The following is a 21,975-nucleotide window of genomic DNA, read 5'->3' on the forward strand; positions in this document are numbered from 1 at the left end:
ATTTTGAGCTGTTTACGGACATTTTCAGTTTCCATTTTTATTAGTTTTTTTTTCTATAAATATCAATAAAATTTTATTTGTTGGTTAAAAAAGCTTGAAAATTTAATAGAAAGCTTCTAGGTTATTGTTTCAAAGGCAGATGCAAAAAATTAAAAATCCTTAGTCACAGTTTTTATTTATAAGCACTTAAAGTTCAAATCTTGTCAAAATACGGAAAAATCACGAAAATTAACAAATTATTTTGAGTTGAAAATTCATAAAAATTTTTCTTTTTAAATCTAAGATTTGAGGGTGATGACAGACACAAAAATAAAAAAAATAATAAAAGAACACACATCATTGTAAAATCAATACATTCATCGTTCCACTCAGAATCTAAAAAAAAATGCCTACAAGAAAGTCAAATTAAATTTTTATGAGCGTTTGAACTTCATATTTTCACAACATTTGATATTCACTCGATTTCTCATGTAACGATTTTGCTATTTTGTTGTTATTCAAAAACGAAGAACTGTATATACATGAAAATTTTACTGAATGTTTATATTTTCATTTTCTATATACATCATACAATTTTGAAAATATTTTGACTCTTTTTGAGCTGTTTACGGACATTGTCGGTTTTCAATTTTTTTAGTTTTTTTTTCTATAAATATCAATAAGTTTTTATTTGTTGGGTAAAAAAGCTTGAAAAATTAATGCAAGGCTCCTGATATATTGTTACAATTGCAGTTAAAAATATTAAAAATCAATAGGCACAATTTTTTTTATACGCATTTAAAGTTCGAATTTTGTCAAAATTTATCAAATTTAAAATTTAATAATTATTTTGTAGTTAAAAATTTATAAAATGTTCAACTTTTATAGCCAAGTATTGAAAATATAAAACAAGGTTCCACGTAAATAGGTTATATATAAATTACTTTATTCACAATAATATCATCAAATATACTTGGTAATATCATAGGCTGACTGACCTTATTCGCTCAGAATCGATTTTCTTATACAATGATATTATATCATTGAATTCAAATTTAACACCATCCATTAAAGTGACCCACTTGTAACCTACTGTACAGCAGAACGACATCCACTTACCTACCTTTTTATTTTTGAGTACGTATACGGCACTGGTCACCAATTAATACTTTCCGCGGGCCACATTAAGAATTTGGAAAATTCTGATGGGCCATACAAATTCAAAGTACATAACATTTATTATCATATGCTGATTGGCCAAAACTATTTTATTTCTTAATTAAAATAATATACACATATTATTTAACTATAACTAATGATAATAGAATTGCATATAATAAATAAGTGAAACAATTATAAATTAATATTAATAAATGGCAGATCTTGCTTCAACTAGCTGATTTAAGTTTGTGGTCGCTATCTTCATCATTATTATAAGGTGTTCGTTGGTGAATCGGGATATGAATTTTTTAAAAGATAATTCATGTTTACATATTAAATTGCTTCTTTTCTCCTTATCTGCGGGCCGGTCAAAATCCATCCGCAGGCCGCCATTTGGTGACCCCTGGTATATGGTATACGTAAAAACGTTAGATTTTATTTTATACAATTATCAAAAAGTTCAGTATTTTAAAATTAAAAAAATCAAGTACCTAGAGCTAAGAACAAAGATGATCTAATTATGGTTTATATTAAATTTTTGTTTTAGCGGACTTTTTGTAACAACTAAATTACAGTGAATCTTTTAAGGGGAGTGTGGGGGGCTTTGCCCCTCACATGTTATTTTACACTTTGGTTTAGTAGGGCTCTAGCTTATTTATTATAATGGCGTGTGAGCATATCATTACACTATTTAAAAAAAGTGACTAACTTGCCCAGCTTTGGCTGAAGTTATAAATAATAATGAAATGCATATACTGGACGACAGGAGTGTTATAGATACCTAGTGTTATATATGTGAATATAGTCTAATATGCAAATTAAATGTTTTTCTTTGAATTTTGTTCTAGATAAGTCCACATTTTCACCCATGTCGAGCTGCATTAAATCAGTAAATATATGTAAAAACCTAAAAATCCATTATCTACGAATCAGAAACAAGTTTATCTATGTGAGTTGAAAAAATAAGCTTTGAGACCACAGTCTCAAAAAATCTTTCGATATAGTTTTTATTAAAAATAGTCCAGTAATTATTGAGTTTAAAGAGGACTAACAAAATAAACGTTCATTTTATATACCTATACACTAGCTGTATGCATGTACAACCCGTTATTGACAGGGCTAACATGAATCCGAGATATAGACTAAAAACAAATCAATAATTACTGTAAAACCTTGTGAAAAATGAATTATTATTAATTAAAAATAGTAATAATAATAACCAAATTGTACAAGTAAGGTATAATATTACAAAAAAATAGTAAATTACAGAATATAACAAATTACATACAATTAATAAAAATGTAATTAATAAAATTAATTTAATAACGATTTAAGAAGTATAATTACAAACATTTGTGACTATTGGGGGGTAAACAATAGCTAACATACACAAGTATTAATTTTGTAAATTAATTTCTGACTTTGTCATTTATTCCATTTGCACTTGAGTTGTATGATATACAGATAAAATCAAAGAATAATAAAAAAACTGATTAATGTAGTTGATAAGATGAAATAAAATATCAATAAATATAACAATACCTAACAATTAATATTACTGGATGTTAGTTATTGTTACCTAATATTACCAAATGTATGTAATTATATTTCTTAAATAATTTAATCATTTCATCATTTACTTTAATTTTAGTAGTTTTAGTTGAATTGAAAATAATTCTAGAATACAACTTTGACATCCCTCATATAATCTATTAACATAATTAAAATTGTGTTCAGATAGCCGCTTTTCATTTTCATAATAACCATGTAGATATGTATTCCAATACTTTTCTCTTTCGAGACGTGCTTCAAGATCTTCATCAGTGAAAACACCATGATGCACTAATAGTTCGAGTGTTCTATAAAATATAATATAAAACATTATTCTAAACATAGTTCTAGCTTGAATTTAGTATATATCAATATAAATACTTTTTGGAAATTATTTCTTCAGCTGATAGTCGGTAGTTCTTAATGTTTTCAACATCTGAAAAAATAAGTTATTATATCATTTTGTAAGTTTTATTGAATTCATAAAAATGTAAATTATAAGTAATTATTTGTATTAGTACATATTTAGTTTAAAATAGTATTCTAGTTAATTTAATGGATATCTAAAAATTAAGAATTTAGAATAATTGTTATACCATCGGCAAAACAAATTGATAATTGTATTTATTTAGAAGTAATGCTTACCTTTAAATATTGACCGTTGACCATGGACAAATACTGAAGGAATAGCTCCTAATTTCAGTTTAGAATAGCCAAATAAACCTTTCTCTCGATCTTGTAGTTTGAAATGCCTCGAACATACGCGAAGATTTCTACAATATTCAATTTGATCATATTTTTTTATCGCAGCTACCCATTTATTGTAAAGGGGGGAATTCAATGGAAATCTAAAATTTCAAATATATCAATTATGTTTCCAATTCAAAATATTGATATATTTTTGTATAACTTACGAGTATAGTTGAATATTCCAAGAATTAGCTTCTATCTGACACGAATCCACACAACATTTTAATCCCATATTAATATAATATATTATTGTTTCAGTATAGCTTGTTTGTCAACTAAAATGTAAAATTATAGAATTAATAATTTTTATACTCCCAGTTCCTACTCCCACACAGTATGAACAAATTCACAAGGAGTTAGCACAATGCACCATAGACATACATTTATTAATGAATAAGCTTGTTTTAAAATACTGTATCGAGTGTAGTTGAAATGTATTTAATATCATTAAATGTTAAAACAATCATTGTATTTATATTTATGTTTTTATTTATTTTTATTATTATTGTTATTATTACACTGTGATTTTTTAGAGATAATAATAAATTAACATATTTCCACCTGATAAATCAAAACAAATTTTAATAGCCTGTTTTTAAAATAAACAATGGCCATCATGATTTATTAAATATTGATATAAGATATTATACAGTACTCAACACCTTGTATAATTATAATTATTAGTGTCCACCATGGTTTAAGAATATTAAGATATATTATAATATCTTAGTCTGAGGTGTCCACTGTCCATACTGACTATGAGTAAATACAAAATTTATCATCAACAATCAGCTGTTGGGCATAGGAAAAATCACAACTTTTGCTCTCACTTCTCAGTGTATGACCACAGATTTTATATAATTTGTTGCATGACTAAATAAATTTATTTATTTAGTCATGATCTGTTATATGACGTCATTAATCATTATGAAATGTATCAAGAAAATATACAATATTATACATCATTGATTAAATACAGTGGCTGAAGCTGTTTTTGTGAAGATACTGTTCATAGAAAAAATAAAGTATAATTAGTCTAAGGATATTTCGTTATGGGTAGGGCTCGGAACTTAATGCACTTATAAAATACTAATGCTAGAATATCTAATTATGACCCCTTTGTTCATAAAGTGTATCTACTCTTTTTATGACTTTATATTTATGTTAACAACAATGGTACCTACATTTAATATAACAATGTTTTAATGTTATTGTAAACCATTAATATATTATCATTATATCAAAATATGTTGTAAACAAAACATTCCATTTTTTGTTCGAATATTATTAAAATTTACTAACAAGAATACAAGACTATATTCTAGGGCTGTTGAAAGTTAATCATTTTTTGTGTATTTAGATCAATAAGGGGGAAAAAAAATAATTCCAATTTTAATTTCGAAAAATATAAGAATTTCTCTGATTTTTGGCTGTGTTTTGTAGGAAGCGAATTTTTTTTTTAACTATACTCATGTCTTTTATACTTGCATCTTGGAAAAATATTATGATTTATATTATGATATAACATGAAACAAGCCGAAAAAAACGTCCCCCCAGTGCCCACCCCTGGTTACGGCACTGATAGATGATACACCAAAACGTCCAAAACACACGTTGGATGACAAACAAGATGGTTGTCAATTCTTACCTCTATTTAACGGAGATAAACAATGTAATGAGGTCAAATCATAAATTGCAAGAACGATAATAATTATTGTCAGGCAATATTCACAATATTTGACTGGACTGTGGTTTAGGACGGTTGCAACAGGTACACAAAAATCACTAACTGATTTAATCTAACAAATTTGTTAACCCCGGCCTCTGGAAAAAAACACGGAGACGACGTGATGATACTGACAAAGTGATGGCTTCCAGTAAAAATTTAAACCTTATAGCATTTATACACGTCATGTATTCCTAGTTCCCACCATAACAAATTAAATAGGTAAGTGAGTATAAGTATAAACCAGTTTTTAAGATTTCACACCCTCTACCACCCTGTCGGCGCCGTCTACCCGGCCACGTAGCTGTGCTGTGGCGTCAATATTTCGCCTTTCTAATTGACCCAATTTCGAAACGAACGACAACATTTATATTATATTATATTAATTTACATTACATGAATTTATCATATATAATATATTCATTTTTATTATATCTACTCATATTAATAAATAACTTTTTTTTTTAAATGTACCTAGGTACATAATAAAGTAACTGAAATCCAAAGATCTCCTTTGAAGTTTTTATGCACTAAGCGCCTAAGCCGTTTTTAATTAGAGATGGGACTATTTAATCGTTCACATAAGTGAACTAGTTAGTACCTAGTATTTTAAATGTTGATAATTGATAAATCTACTGGAAATTTAATGCTAGAATGCATATTACCTATTACTTATTGATGTGTTAATAACACACGCTCATTACTCATTAACATTTATAACTACATTAGGTATAATGTAAATAAAACTGTAGGTATTTGGTCCCGGGGCCCATTGGTTTTGGGGCCCATCTTTATCTCCAATATATATTTTTTTTGCAAAAACAACTGTTTCTAATTCCAACGGTACGTGTCGACAATTATCACGATTTTCATTCTAAAAAGCTTAACCCTTGATAAAAGGCTGACCTGGGCTCAACATATTAAGTCCAAAAAAATTAATCTAAACCTACGCCTACGCCTTCTTAAAAACCTCATCAACAATAATAAATATACTCACATCAATACCAAATTACCTATCTATAAATCACTATTAAAGCCTGCTTGGACATATGGCCTACAGCTTTGGGGAAGCGCAAAAAAACCAACATTAACAAAATCCAAACATTTCAAAACATTGCACTTTGCAAAATATTAAATGCCCCTCCCTATGTCTCTAACTACACTATTCATACAGACCTTAAAATGCCTTCAGTTTCAGAAGAAGTTAAAAATTTATAACGTATAACTATAAACGTTTCAATCTCCGCGCTTTAACTCATCCCAATCCTCTTGTCAGAAATCTTGCTAATTCTACAATCCCTGGCGACCCTCCGAGACGGTTAAAACGGAAATGGTGTCGTGATCTATTGGCACCCAATTTTAACTTTAATTAATATTAATTAAAAATTTAAAAAAAAAAATTTAAAAAAAAAAAAAAAGAAAATAACTGAAAATATAAAAAATAGCAAATGAAAGTGTTACTAATGGGTGGCTGCTTTTCTCAAAATTGTCACGCTATGTATGTATAAATGTTATTAAGGATACTTGTATTTTTTTTTTTAATAATTTGTTTAAAATCTGTTTCACATCTTCTTATTGTGCCAAGTGGTATAGATTGTTGATTTCATTAAAAAATAAAAAAAAAATAAAAAAATATTGGGATTGTCCGTAATAGGTATACCAGAGAACAATCGAGCCACATTTTTGTAATAAAAATTGTAAAAAATACAGAATTTCCAACTTAAATATTTAATCAACTAAATACAATTTTAAAAATGTACCTCGATCAATCCCTCGTACATGTTGTTGAAAAAAAGAATATTTTGTCAGAATGAAAATCGAGGTAATTATTGCGACGTATTGTTGGAATTAGAATCGTATGTTTGAGTGAAAAATAAACATTTTACAAAAGTACTAAAATTGGCTAAATACAGTGTAAAACAAAGGAAAAATGCCTCCTTTGCCCCTCCTCTAGATCCGCTACTGACACAGGTCCCATAACATTTTTCGCATCAGGGTCCAACAAAACCTAGTTGCGGCACTGATTGTTTAACGATAATTTTTAGTGCATTAGATAACCAATAATTATACAACATTTTTAGTATATGATATATAATCCATAGGTATATTTAAGGGTGATAATCTTCCCCACCCCTCAGATATAAGACTTATCGCCTAACTGTGTTAATATCAAACTGTCAGCATATTATATTTAATTTTATTGTTGGTTGATAAAACCTTATTTTTGTGAAAGATATATTTTCATTCTAGTAATATTTGGTACAAATGGCAAATTCAAAAAGAAATAGAATTCAATGATAAATCATTGTATACGCAAAACGATTCTGACCAGTGGTCGGAGACTGTGTTCAGCCCATTATACTTGTACAAATAACCAATTAAAAATACTCTATGGCTTTAAATTGCTTACCTTTCCAGTAAACTTTTTTTTTGTTAAAAAGGTAGAAAAACTAATGAGAAATCTGATTTTAAATTATCAAAAGTTAGATATGAAAATAATTTTTTTTATGAATTTTATACTGAAAAATAATTTGCACATTTTCAAGATTTTGATGGATTTTGTCACGTGTTATTTTACCCTTTGGTTTTGTAGGGCTCTAGCTTATTTATTAGAATGGTGTGTGATCATATCATTAAACTAGTTAAAACAAGTGACTAACTTGCTCAGCTTTGGCTTAAGTTATAAATAATAATGGAATCCATATACCGGTTGACATGAGTGTTATTAGACAAATGATGCACAAATTGAAATATTCACTTTAACACCGGTTCTAATTCAAGTTTCATGGCTTGGTTATCCTCCTAGTGTTACGACTTTCATAGATTGCTATATTACAGATAAAATATATTTTCCTCCGAACTACAAAATGTATATATATTGTAAAATTGGCTTTCACAAATCAAACTATTGTTGGCAATCACCAAAGAGCGAATTATTAGGTTCTTAAAAGTTTAAAATATGATTCTAATATATTTTTTAACTCAGGTAAGTTAAGTTAATATGCACTGTGCACAATATACTTAATTTTTTTCCAACCCAAAACTAAATTATAGGATATAGTGTTAATACTTCATACAGTATTTCCATATAAGTTAGATTCGAATGATATCAATTTTTAACTTTAAAGAATTTAAGATACATATTTTTTGACATGAAAACGAAATAGACTGAAAAAGTGAAATATTATAAAATTAAAAACAAAATAAACTAACTTAACTTCCTTCTTAAAATGAAAAATTAACTCGTTAATTTCACGTTAATTAAGAAAGAAATTTAGTAAGTTGACAGTTAAGTTAATAAAAAGCCAAAAGTAACTAGTTAAAATAAAATTAACTTTTTAACTTAACTTTAACTATTTAACTCGTTAATGCTCAACCTTGGTCTCAAGGAATCTTTCGATATAGTTTTTATTGAAAATGGTCCAATAATTATTGAGTTTAAAGAGGACAAACAAAAGAAACATTCATTTTTATATACCTATACATTAGCTGTATGCCCGTATAACCTGTTATTGCCAGGGCTAACGTGAATCCAAGATAAAGACTAAAAATAAATCAACAATTACTGTAACACCTTGTGATAAATTAATTATTATTAATTAAAAATAGTAATAATAAAAACCAAATTGTACAAGTAAGGTATAATATTACAAAAAATTAGTAAATTACAGAATATAAAAAATTACATAAAACTAATAAAAATGTAATTAATAAAATTAATTTAATAACGATTTAAAAAGTATAATTACAAACATTTGTGACTATTGGGTAAACAATAGCTAACATACACAAATATTAATTTTGTAAATTAATTTCTGACTTTGTCATTTATTCCATCTGTTCTTAAGTTGTATGATATACAGATAAAATCAAAGAATAATAAAATAAATGTTTAATGAAGTTGATAAGATGAAATATAATATCAATAAATATAACAATACCTAATAATTAATATTACTGTATGATAGTTATTGTTACCTAATAGTACCAAATGTATGTAATTATATTACTTAAATAATTTAATCATTTCATCATTTACTTTAATTTTAGTAGTTTTAATTGAATTGAAAATAGATCTGGAATGATACTATTTTGAGAATCCTCATATAATCTTTTGAAATAATTCAAATGTTGTTCAAAAAGCCGCTTTTCATTTTCATAGTAACCATGTAGATATGTATTCCAATACTTTTCTCTTTCGAGGCGTGCTTCAAGATCTTCATCAGTGAAAACACCATGATGCACTAATAGTTCGAGTGTTCTGTAAAATATAATATAAAACATTATTCTAAACATAGCTTGAATTTAGTATATATCAATATAAATACTTTTTGGAAATTATTTCTTCAGCTGATAGTCGGTAGTTCTTAATGTTTTCAACATCTGCAAAAATAAGTTATTATATCATTTTGTAAGTTTTATTGAATTCATAAATTGTAAATTATTAGTAATTATTTGTATTAGTACATATTTAGTTTAAAATAGAAGTCTAGTTAATTTAATGGATATTTAAAAATTAAGAATTTAGAATTATTGTTATACCATTGGCAAAACAAATTGATAATTGTATTTATTTAGAAGTAATGCTTACCTTTAAATATTGACCGTTTACCATGGACAAATACTGAAGGAATAGCTCCTAATTTCAGTTTAGAATAGCCAAATAAACTTTTCTCTCGATCTTGTAGTTTGAAATGCCTCGAACATATGCGAAGATTTCTACAATATTCAATTTGATCATATTTTTTTATCGCAGCTACCCATTTATTGTAAAGGGAGGAATTAAATGGAAATCTAAAATTTCAAATACATCAATTATGTTTCCAATTCAAAATATTGATATATTTTTGTATAACTTACGAGTATAATTGAATATTCCAAGAATTAGCTTCTATCTGACACGAATCCACACAACATTTTAATCCCATATTAATATTATATATTATTGTTTCAGTATAGCTTGTTTGTCAACTAAAATGTAAAATTATAGAATTAATAATTTTTATACTCCTAGTTCCTACTCCCACACAGTATGAACAAATTCACAAGGAGTAAGCACAATACACCTTAGACATACATTTATTAATGAAAAAGCTTGTTTTAAAATACTGTATCGAGTGTAGTTGAAATGTATTTAATATCATTAAATGTTAAAACAATCATTGTATTTATATTTATGTCTTTATTTATTTTTATTATTATGACACTGGGATTTTTTAGAGATAATAATAAAATAATTTATTTCCACCATATAAACCAAAACAAATAATAATAGCCTGTTTGGCAAATAAACAATGACATGTTTGGAAAACAAATAAATATATATATGTTTCACAAATGACTATTATATTAATGATTATAGTGGGAACTGGCCATCATGATTTATTTAATATTGATTTAAAATATTATACAGTACTCAACACCATGTATAATTATAATTATTGGTGTCCACCACGGATTAAGAATTAAGATATTATAATATCTTAGTCTGAGGTGTCCACTGTCCAGAGTAACTTAGAGTACATAGTTAACCATCAACAATCAGCTGTTCGGCATAGGAAAAATCACAACTTTTGCTCTCAGTGCTTTTCTTTTAAAATGTTACCATATTATGTTAAATATACCTAGGAACAAATGCACTTTACCACCCCGTGCAAATTTTTCCATTTTTTCTTTTGGAACTTACTTATATTAACTATTTAAGAACAATGGTGCAATCAGAATTTATCAGAAACCATTATTTTAGAAGTTATTGGCTATAACTTCTAAAATAATGGTTTGCGTTATTACGTTTAAACGCATGCGCGCTACACTACTTTAATGCCGTGCGCAGCGTCTATAGTAAATTTCAAATTTTTTTTATACGTATTTTAACGACTTAAGAATGATGGTGAAATGCACAATTTGCACAATCAGTTAGTCTTGCACAATCAGCGTTGCGCTCGGAAAAAAATCGAAAATATCCCCCGATTTGCTGTGTACAACCACCTTGGGGTAGCCTCGGAATCAAAGTCGTTAAAAAGCACATATGTGCTAGCGTTGCCACTCGCTCTCTGCGCTGCGTTCGGACAACGATAAAAAGACATGATAAACGTAGCGTTGTGCTCATGCGTAAAAAACGCAAAACTGCCTTTTTTCAAAGGTCATACCTCCAAACTAGGTTCGACCGACAAATTCAGATTGCACCATTGTTTTTAAATTGTTAAAATGAGTAGGTGAGTTCCAAAAAAAATCGAAAAATTTGCATGGGGTGGTTGAGTGCATTTTAACAACATTGAGAATCATGATACAATATTACCTAATGAATACGCTCAAAATAAATATATTAATCTTTTTATTGCAACATTTTTAAATTGTAATATCAATTTACAATTAATCATAATATAGATATGCTATAAAAAATAGTAAAATTAAAAAATATTTGCTAAAATTTACAATATCACTAAATACTCAAACATATGCACTATTAACTTTTAATAATATGTTTTTCATAGTGTCGCGAAAATAATTTCAAGCTCACTTTGGAATAAATTAAATAGCCCAGTAAAAACATGCAAACGCAACAAGTTCCGAGCCCTAGACTCATGTGTATTGCTGAACATGGCCGGCGCCCGGCGCACTACCGTGTGCTCAGATCAATGAATACATTATTTATAAGTAGGTACTAGGTATATTATAGTACACAAACAAAATAATATAATATAGCCTTGTTGTCACAGCAACATAATATGTAAAAATAATTTAACCAGGCATTGCTGAAACAGCTCCTATAATAAGAGATACACCAATACGTCCATAACACACGTTGGATCACAAACAATATGGTTGTCAATTCTTACCTCTATTTATGATTTATATTGCAAGAACGATAACAACAATTATTATCAGGCGATATTCACAATATTTGACTGGACTTTAGTTAAGGACGGTTGTACCTGGTAGGTATACAAACATCATAAAAAAAAAACACGGAGACGACTGTGCTGTGGTAATACGGACAAAGTGATGGCTATCAGTAAAAATTTAAAACGTATAGCATTGGCACGTCATATTATATTATCAGTTCCCACCATAAATTGAATAGGTTGGTGAGCAAGCATGAGTCAGTTTTTTAACCCTCTGCCACCCTGGCGGCGCCGTCTACCCGGTCACGTAGCTGTGCTGTGGCGTCAATATTCCGCCGTTTCTCATTGGTCCAATTTTATTTTTATTGGATCTACACATATTAATAAATAATTAAATTTAATGTAGGTATATAATAATGTAACTGAAATCCAAAGATCCACTTTGAATGTTCTACTTACAAAGCGTCTAAGCCGTTTTTAATTAGAGATGGAACTATATTATAATCGTTCACTTATGTGAACTAGTTCGTTATAGACCTATGAACTAATAGATAGCGCATTCCACTCCGCCATGCCATCAATGTACGGAAATCATATAAGAGTAAGAAAGAAGAAAGAAAAGAGAGAAAGAGCATAAAGAGGGTAATCATTGACGTATGAAACTAATACGATATTCCCCCACGTTCTCTTTTCTCCTTTACTCTATATCGTACTCCTGACCTCTCTCTCTAAGCGCGGTCCATTAGTATGGGGTGTGTAGAGCGCAATTTTTAAATCTGTCGTCATTTTTTTTTAAATTTTGTTGGCAGCCCTGTTCTTAATATTTCTAGTATTTACAATTACTCCGATTTAATAAGTGGTCGTTGATAAGAAATTATAACAACAAAATATTAAAAAAATGGAGGAAGATTTAAAAGTTGAGCACTTTATGGGACACTGTATTTTAAATGTGGATAAATGATAAATCTACTGGAAATTTAATGCAAGAATGTATATTATAAAAATGATGTGTTAATTACACACGCTCATTACTCATTAACATTTTAGGTATACCTATGTAAATAAAACTGTAGGTATTTGGTACAAGTAAGAGGTAAATGTACAATTTAAATGAAAACATTTTAATTATTATTTTACTATTATTGTTACTATTGAATTATTAAAGACATATTTTACCTATATTATTGCCATTAATTTAAAATAGTTATTTCAATTTTTAGTTATCCTTATCCACTAAAAAAAATATATTACAGAAATAATTTTCATGTAAGTATTTAAAAATAGTATATGTTCAGTCCCCACGAACCATTTGGCTTAGCCCTCCTTGAGCCATCTTCAGCCCTCCTTAAGATATTTTAGTATATAGGTAATCATATACTAATCAGGTAATCTTTATTATGGCAGATGAGGTAAAAACATACACCAAATTGTCACATTATCGTTTCGAATAAAGAAATTATATCTTAAAATAAATATGAGAGTTGAATGTATATTTGTAATTATTATATGGGTACTCAAGAACTACTCAACCGATTTTGAGAAAATTTTAAATTGTTCTTGGAGATATCAGGAAAGTTTACAAGTTTGAACCACGTTCGATTTATATTAAGTGCTACACACAATAACTGCCTCCTAAACCCACCAAACTTTGAGGAACAATATCTCATCAACGGATTAAAGAAAAATGAAAATTTGAACGTGATAATTCATAAAAAAATAGCCTTATTAGCTTATGAAATTATAAGTATAAGTTACCATTTGAAAATCAAAAGTTGACAGAGGTTTACCTAATAAATATAAGGGTGAAAAATATAAAAAAAATATACAATTCAAGAAAAGTGTAAATCTACAATTTTGAAAAAAGTCAATACTTTTTCAAATAATGAGTGTTGTTTGATGCTTAATTTTTGTCTACTAAGAAATAAGAATTAATTATTGTCACAATGATAAATTTGTAATTAATAACTAATAGTTGGAGTATATGTTATTGCTTAAATGCATGCGAGGATATACATGAAAATGGTGTGTGTTTCATGAAGGAAAAGGATTAAAGAATATAATATTGTTCAATTGGTGTATGTACAATAATAATAATAATAATTAAAATCATAATCCCATATAAATCTAAAATTAATACTAATCCTAAAAACAACTGATTGGCACTCTAATTTATCATTGATTTTAGACTTGAGTTAACTTTGTGACAGTCGTGTAAGGTGTAAAATTCTCTATTGTAATCAATTTAGTTTAGTAAGCACCTACATATTATATTAAAATTAATTATTTCAGCGTATTTCCATTATATTTTTTAATATAAACAAATATCTAAATAATGTTGAGATTTCTTTTCACTGATGATTTACTAAAAGATTTTAGTTACAAAGGACAAAAAAATTAAGATGATAACATATTCTTTAATTTTCAGTTTTTTCTCAACCTTTATTTTAAATTTTTATCCTAAGATACTATGAAATAACCAAATATATTTTCCATTTTAATTTTATAATTTTATATTTGAATGTGTCAGTCAATAAATAAAATTGGAAAGTTTTTAAATTGCAACACAATATTGATGTTGAAAAACCATTAAAAAATTGTATTGCTGGCGCAAAATTCCATTTAAATCAGACTGATTGCTAAAAATATAAGCTTTTACAATTAATATATAATATATTGTACAATTATATATAATATAATATAATATAATATTTGTATTTATGTATTTATCAATTAGACTACTATGAACTAACCTAATGGTTGGAAAATATATATTCTTTATGCCAATAGGTATAATAGTATTTTAATATATTATAATAGATGAATAATTGTAGGATTGTGATAAAAAGTACTAATCTTGCTAATATGTACTTGAAAAATAATTAAGCTGTTTTTTTTAATTATGTAGGTATTTATTATAACTATACATCTTTATCGTATCTTACCAATTTTCAATTCTCATTTAACAATTTAATTAAAAATAAATGAACAAGTTAATTTTTATTATCATTTTATAGTCTGCAATGGGTTGTATTTTGTTATTGAAAGTTCTGTATAGGGTCCGCAAAAACATTTAGTACAGCATCCCATAATTTTATGTCGGGGGCCTGTATTTACCTATAAGTAATGATTACCTTGCGAGTGATATATGGTTAGTTAACTACAGTCCACTCAGTTAGTTAACTACACAACAAATAAAATTTTATTGATATTTATATAAAAAAAAACTAAAAAAATTGAAAACAGACAATGTCCGTAAACAGCTCAAAAAGAGTCAAAATATTTTCAAAATTGTATGGTGTATAGAAAATGCTAATATAAACATTCAGTGAAATTTTCAAGTATCTACAGTCAAATTTTGCCTATGTATTTTTAATATTTTTCAACTGCAATTGTAACATTATATCAGGAGCCTTGTATTAAATTTTCACGCTTTTTTACCCAACTAATAAAATTATATTGACAATTATAGAAAAAAAAACCAAAATAATTGAAAACTAACAATGCCCGTAAACAGCTCAAAAAGAGTCAAAATGTTTAAAAAAAATTTTATGTATAGAAAAGGCTAATTTAAACATTCAGTGAAAATGTCATGTATTTACGATCATTTGTTTTAAAGTAACACCAAAAGCAAAAACCGATTTTGCGTAAAAATTCCCGTGTTTCCTTAATTTTTATTTTTTTCCAGGCACTTTTGAAAGCTATTGAGAATTTTAAATTTTGACCTCCTAAACGTATCAACTAGATTCACTTTTCTATTGAACAAGATACTGAAGTTGAAAATCAAAGCATTATTTCGACCACTAATCGTGTACACAGACACAATTTTTTACTCTCACATGCGTACGTCACTATGGAATGCAAATAGGTTATGTATAACCTTTCCTTTGTTTGTCGCGATAGTAACTTCGACATAAACATCTCTTTCATTGCATAATAGTTTTTGTTAGCCATCATCAGTCTGAGCTTTATCTCATCATGCATGTTATTTTCCTCATAAATTATTATTATTAATTTAATTGCTTAATAAATTTAATTACATTTTTAAATTATCAGAAAGTATAGATTATTCCATGGCATAGTGCACACATGTTGTAAGTGCAACATTTTGGAAAAATGAGTTATTTCCATGGTTTTCTTATGAAATTACAATTGTTGTTCTCCTGAACAATTACAAAAATGTCACTTACAACATGTGTGCACTATGTCATCAACAATATACTCGCAGTGACTAATTAAACTTCAGGCTAAGAAATAAAAATATTATTGCTAGTAGCAGGCTTCCATGTTATTGCAACCGGAAACAACCAGTTTTGGTTTATATGCATATTATTATTTTGATGAGCGGGTTATAGATAAATTATATTTACTTCAAATATATATATATTTTTTTTAATTCTAAAATTTCTTGTAACTTACAAAAAAAGTTTTCATGGTTACATTACATTACAAAGTCTTGTGAAATGTTCTTATAAAAATGTAAAACTTAGGGTGCTGGTTCCTATTTGTAACCTAAAGTAGTTGAGATAACCCGAAAGTACATTATTATTGAGCCATTGTACAAGAAGTAAGTATAATAATGAAAGAAAAAATACACTGGTAACTATTGTAACACCTGGTCAAAATATATTATGATTAGTAATGTAAAAAAAAAAAAAAACATTAATGTAAAATACAGAATATAATAAATTATGGAAATATTGATTCAAGATATATAATAATTGCACTATTGGGTTACAATAACTAACATACATTTTGTAACATAATTTCTTACTTTTTTATCTATGTATTCTTGAATTAGGTACATAATTTAATCTAAAGGTAACATAAAAATATAAAATTAATTAGATTACTAGAATGGGATAAATATAACAATACCATATATTATAAATTGACCATGTTGATATAAATAATGTCATAATTTACCTCAAATCCAGGTTTTATTTATTTAACTTGTAGTATCTGGAACGTTATTATTTACGTGATCCTCGTAAGTTCTGTATACGACAGCATAAGTTCGTTCAACCATCCTCATTATCTCCCTATAAAACTTAATTTTTTTTTCATTACGCATTTCTTGATACTCTAGACTGTGTTTTCTTTTAAGACTTTTTTTAGTTTTATTATCCACTAATAATTTGTTTTTTCTGCGAATATATAACATTAAACGTTATTCTAATTATAGTTTGAAATTAATATAATATGTAGGTATAAATACTTTTTGGAAGGCTCATCCTCAGTTGGCTCTGATGTTGGCTTCTCATCATCAAAACTTCTTGATGCCATTTTAAAAAACAATATTGATGTATTTTGGATTTGTCAACTAAAATGTAAAATTTTAGAATTAATAATATGATTCTCCCACACAATTTGAACATAATTTGAACAACAAGAAGTAAGTGCCTTGCCCCATAAATATACATCAATCAAAGAAATTGATTATATTTTGTGTGGTTGATCATAAAATAGTAACATAAATCATAAAACTAATTATTGTTAGGAGAGATAATAAATAATAATATCCTGTTTGGAAAATAAATATGTCTCATAACTTTTCTAGTGGAAATACACCAATGAAGACAATATAGAATATTATGTTAACAAGTGTAAGTTTTGGACATTAAAATATATTGCCTGGTTGGCACAATAAAGCTATAATAATTAACCAGAAAGGCTCGTCGGCCATAGGAAAATAAAATATGGTTGATCAATAAAACAAAACAGTTGGGACAGCATACAGGGCTGTCGCATTGGGGCCTGTAAGAAATTAAGTATATAAAACTAATACAATAGAAAAACTAATTAACCTCAGACGTACAAACCACAGACGTGCAAATGTAGTAGTACTGTGTATTACCATTGATTATAAATACTAATATAGTATATTGTACTTATAATCAATGGTATTAAGTATGTCGACAAGTGAGTCAAGCGAGAACTGTCATTGAAGATATCATAAAAACACAGAATGCAGTCAGGGAACATACGAAGGCCATGGCATTGATACTACTAGTACTGCCCTTTCCCCTGAGGTATATCAAAACACATTAAATCACAATAAATCTGTCAATTTTGACCACCATATTTTACCCGGGATAAACAATTTAATCAGGGGAAATTATGTTGATAGAACGATAATTACCAGACGATATTTACAATATCATAGATTCAATGACATAAAGTGTATACGACGTGGTTCAGGACGGCTACAACAAGTATTCACAAGTGCACAAAAATCACAAACAGTAGAATAGTAGAATACTTGAGACCGACAGCCGAAAAAGATTCACAGCAGCTGCATAGACAAGATACGTATAATATAATATCAGTGCTCACTAACGATTGGCGATTGAAAGCTTATCAATTTTCTGGCCGTCGGGGGGTGAATCTATAGGGTTGGGGGCAGTCAACAGGGAAAAAGTCAACAGTGTAACAGGGAACTGGAAAAATAACACATAAAATATGAATTATGATACACAGCGTTCCTGTTACAGCTTATTACTTTCAATCGCCAATAGGCAGACAGACAGTCTATGTATGCGTATTACGTCATAAAAATCAATAATATTATACGCCTTATTATTCCAATAATCCGATATGCGTCATAATATGAGTAATATAAATTATACTTATTACTTAAATAGTAAATACTCGATATGGGTACGCCGTACGTGACAGTGACAGCTGATGCAACTGGTTGATAGTATTAAGTACTGCCAACCAGCAGCAGGACGACATTAGCAACTACAAAAAAAACCTAATCTACCCAATTTAACCTTGAATGGGCGCAAAAGCAAAACAATCACTACAGTAGGTATCAAATTTAAATGGCACCCACCTTTAAATATCAAATACCGTTCAAAGTTTAATTATAACTATAGATATAAATGTACCTGCTATAAAGTTAAGTAGCAATTCGTATGTACTAAAAAATCCTGAACGAAAATGCCATAATATTATGTAATCACTAATCACAGAACAAACTAATTTCTGGGGACGGGACGAAACTATATAATATTATCCAGCCATCACTGTATGCACTGTTAAGTATAAAGCATTGTTTTATGGCCATGGTAGTTGCCAGAGTAGATAAGAGTGGTAAAAAAAGCGTTATTTCAACTGTAGAGAATATTTCAAAATATTCAAATACAGACTCACTATTTACAGAACTGAATCAATTATTTCAGTGAAATACGTCCTATTCTTAAAAACCAAAAAACTAATATTTTAGTATAATGATTATTATGATTATTCTTTTAACAACGCTAAATTCAAAAATTGTTACCAAAGTTAAGCAGACATTTAAAGTAATTTTCAAGTATAATCGTGTGGCGTTAAGCCAATTGTATTTTATTAAGAACATACAGCGATTTGATAAGTATAGGGTAAATAATTAATACAGAGGCACCTCACAACATGTCCTTGTTGACTTAATAGTTATTATTTATTAGTTATTACCATTCTGTAATTACTACAAATCCACTCGTCCATTTTTAAATAATTGTAGACAAAGAACTACTAGTTCAATATTTGTTATTCATAAATCGAAATTGTTCTCATATCATTTTGGTTGTGAGTATTGATTTACAAGTATAGGTTATTTTGATTAATCGAATCTAAAAAGTGTAATTTCAAATCGGAATTTGATATTATTTTATCAACATCAAAATGAAAAAGGGAATAGAGGTGACGAACGTTCCGCGTTAAAATACGTCTCGTACTGTGTACCTGGAGCCGTGGAGGTAAACTGCAGTAGCCAAGTGTAACGTAATTGTTATAATAACATCAGGGTGCATGTGGATACGTTCAAATACCCCACAAACTATAAACTACCCCCTGTGCACCCAAGCTATTGTGTTTGTATAATATTATGTTTTCTGTATGCGATATACGTTTATACCTTCAGGAGGCGTGATGTCGGAACTGAACATTATTATTAATATCGCTAATCTTAGTTTTACGACAATAATTAATGCGTGTGTCGTGTGTGTGGCTGCATCCGAGTTGGGTCCCGAATTATTTTACGAATTTCACTATAGTTGGGTGCCCAATAGTTTTTAGTGAGTACTATAATACAATTAATACTATACTAACATTATTCTTCCTATTTTATGCGACTTATGATTGTCTATGACATATTTAGAGTGTAGATCAAAAGTATTGTTAAAAATATTATTTTTTTTTTTTTTTGATTCTTGACAGTTAAAAATATAAACCATAAGAAAATTAAATAGTCCTAATATAATCCAAAATTCTCATCACTAATCCGATATCCTTATCACGAATCCACTTAACTTATCACTAATCGACCATCTTTATCACAAATTCACCATTCTTATCACTAATCCACCATCCTTATCACAAATCCACCATTCTTATCATAAATCCAAAATCCTTATCACTAATTGTTTTCACAGATCTCCAGACCTCCGTATCACCCATACACCGTGTCGGCTCGAGTCGACGACCAGACCACAAGACCACTGCAGCTTCCGACATCGACAACATTCATGACCAACACCGGGGGGGTTTGGGGGTCTCCCCCAGCGACGCTCGGAGAGCTAGTTAAAAATATAAGCCATAAGAATTTTACAACTTATTTGATAAAAATGTAGCCACAATACCAAGAAAAAATATTAAACATTTTAAAAATCAAAATATATAAAAAAATATACATTATAATATTATACAAATAAAAACAAAATATGTTGTGTTGGTAAAAATATACATGACATTTTTGGAATTGTACCCATAATTGTATTATATATATCATAATTTGTAAAATTCAATAAATTTAGGTTTTTAATAGCAAAGGAACTAAAAAAAAAACTGTAAAAAATATTTTTAAACCTATACCTTTGATTTGAATAGACTTGACTGAGTATGTTAAATGTTAGTATAGTGTTGTACTTGTACTCACCAAAAAATATTAGGGACCCAACTATAGTGTAGTATCTGAAAAAGTCCAGGACGTAACTAGTGTAGTACTTAAAATCGCAGTAGGTGAGTTGATTCCCGAGACCTACTTAATATATTAGTTGATTCCCGCGGGTCATTATTAAGTATGTACGAGTTGATTCCCGAATCATTATATTATGTCACGGTATACTGGTAATCTCATTACCAGATACCGATTTTTAAAAATGGTGTGTTATACATTTTAACCAAATTACTACATTTTTTACCTAAATACTAAATTTTTTAATAATGTTTTTTTACCAACTAATTTTTTTTCTCAATTTTTTTCTAATAATTTTTAACCAAAAAAATAAATAATTTTCAAAATATGAAGAAACTAAAAAGAATAACATTTTTGAAAAACTTGTCAGCCAACCTCCTTGTGGTGTTTTTTGAATAAGGCGAATAGGCTGAATATTTGACTAAATATTGAAAATAATATATAATGACCAGGGAAACAACTGGTACATACATCTTAATGACCCGGGAATCAAGTCGTACGTATCTCTTAAAATAATGAGCGGTTCCATTTTCCTCCAAAAACGAGATACTGTTTTCCTCTTTGTCCATTTCCCACCAAAAAAAAAAAGGTTAGTTTCCATTTTCCTTCACATTATTTTGGACTGAATTTATGTCTATTCTTCTATTTCCTCCAATATTTTAGCCAGTTTTGTAGTAGGTATTACGTTCCATATTATAAAGATAGAGTAAGGCTAGGATCCAGGGTTTGCAAACGTTATAATAACGTTATGATTATAACGTTATATTTGACAAAAAACTATTGAAAATTTGTAAACGTAATTATAACGGAAAACGATAATCAAAAATAATTAAATACCGCAAAACAAAACATAACGATCAACAAAATATATTATATATCATTAAACAAAACATAACGCAAAACGTAATTTATAGAATATCATTAAACATAAAAAATAACGTGAAACGTAATTTATAGAATATATCATTGACCAAAAAATAACACAAAACGAAATATTTTAAAATCTA

The 21,975-nt window shown here is 28.1% G+C and overlaps 2 protein-coding genes and 1 long non-coding RNA gene across 3 annotated transcripts; all 3 read right to left on the reverse strand.

The window, feature by feature from the left end:
• Positions 1-2,765: 2,765 nt before the first annotated feature.
• On the reverse strand, positions 2,766-9,347 carry LOC132951022 (uncharacterized). Its single transcript, XM_061022695.1, has 5 exons — positions 9,207-9,347; positions 3,606-3,716; positions 3,337-3,539; positions 3,073-3,127; positions 2,766-2,999 (listed from the first exon to the last, which is right to left on the reverse strand). Exons 2-5 carry the CDS (start codon positions 3,671-3,673, stop codon positions 2,777-2,779), a joined length of 549 nt encoding a protein of 182 aa, XP_060878678.1. The 5' UTR covers positions 3,674-3,716; positions 9,207-9,347; the 3' UTR covers positions 2,766-2,776.
• Positions 8,989-12,561, reverse strand: LOC132951021 (uncharacterized). The gene is made up of 5 exons (XM_061022693.1): positions 12,007-12,561; positions 10,028-10,138; positions 9,759-9,961; positions 9,496-9,550; positions 8,989-9,428 (listed from the first exon to the last, which is right to left on the reverse strand). Exons 2-5 carry the CDS (start codon positions 10,093-10,095, stop codon positions 9,203-9,205), a joined length of 552 nt encoding a protein of 183 aa, XP_060878676.1. The 5' UTR covers positions 10,096-10,138; positions 12,007-12,561; the 3' UTR covers positions 8,989-9,202.
• Positions 12,562-16,429: 3,868 nt separating this feature from the next.
• Positions 16,430-18,625, reverse strand: LOC132950890 (uncharacterized). The gene is made up of 4 exons (XR_009665265.1): positions 18,152-18,625; positions 17,228-17,332; positions 16,936-17,156; positions 16,430-16,824 (listed from the first exon to the last, which is right to left on the reverse strand). It is a non-coding gene; the product is annotated as an uncharacterized LOC132950890 (long non-coding RNA).
• Positions 18,626-21,975: the final 3,350 nt, after the last annotated feature.

Source organism: Metopolophium dirhodum, chromosome 8 (genome assembly GCF_019925205.1).
Source record: "Metopolophium dirhodum isolate CAU chromosome 8, ASM1992520v1, whole genome shotgun sequence".
NCBI classification, from domain to species: domain Eukaryota; kingdom Metazoa; phylum Arthropoda; class Insecta; order Hemiptera; family Aphididae; genus Metopolophium; species Metopolophium dirhodum.

Bases quoted from the DNA above. Each gene is read 5' to 3' on its own strand.
- LOC132951022 (XM_061022695.1), bottom strand. From the start codon at position 3,673: ATGGGATTAAAATGTTGTGTGGATTCGTGTCAGATAGAAGCTAATTCT. The intron at 3,128-3,336 runs GTAAGCATTACT...TTATTTTTTCAG, and splicing joins TCAACGGTCAATATTTAAAG to ATGTTGAAAACATTAAGAAC. The intron at 3,000-3,072 runs GTATTTATATTG...TATATTTTATAG, and splicing joins GAAGAAATAATTTCCAAAAA to AACACTCGAACTATTAGTGC.
- LOC132951021 (XM_061022693.1), bottom strand. From the start codon at position 10,095: ATGGGATTAAAATGTTGTGTGGATTCGTGTCAGATAGAAGCTAATTCT. The intron at 9,962-10,027 runs GTAAGTTATACA...TTGAAATTTTAG, and splicing joins TGGAATATTCAATTATACTC to ATTTCCATTTAATTCCTCCC. The intron at 9,551-9,758 runs GTAAGCATTACT...TTATTTTTGCAG, and splicing joins TAAACGGTCAATATTTAAAG to ATGTTGAAAACATTAAGAAC.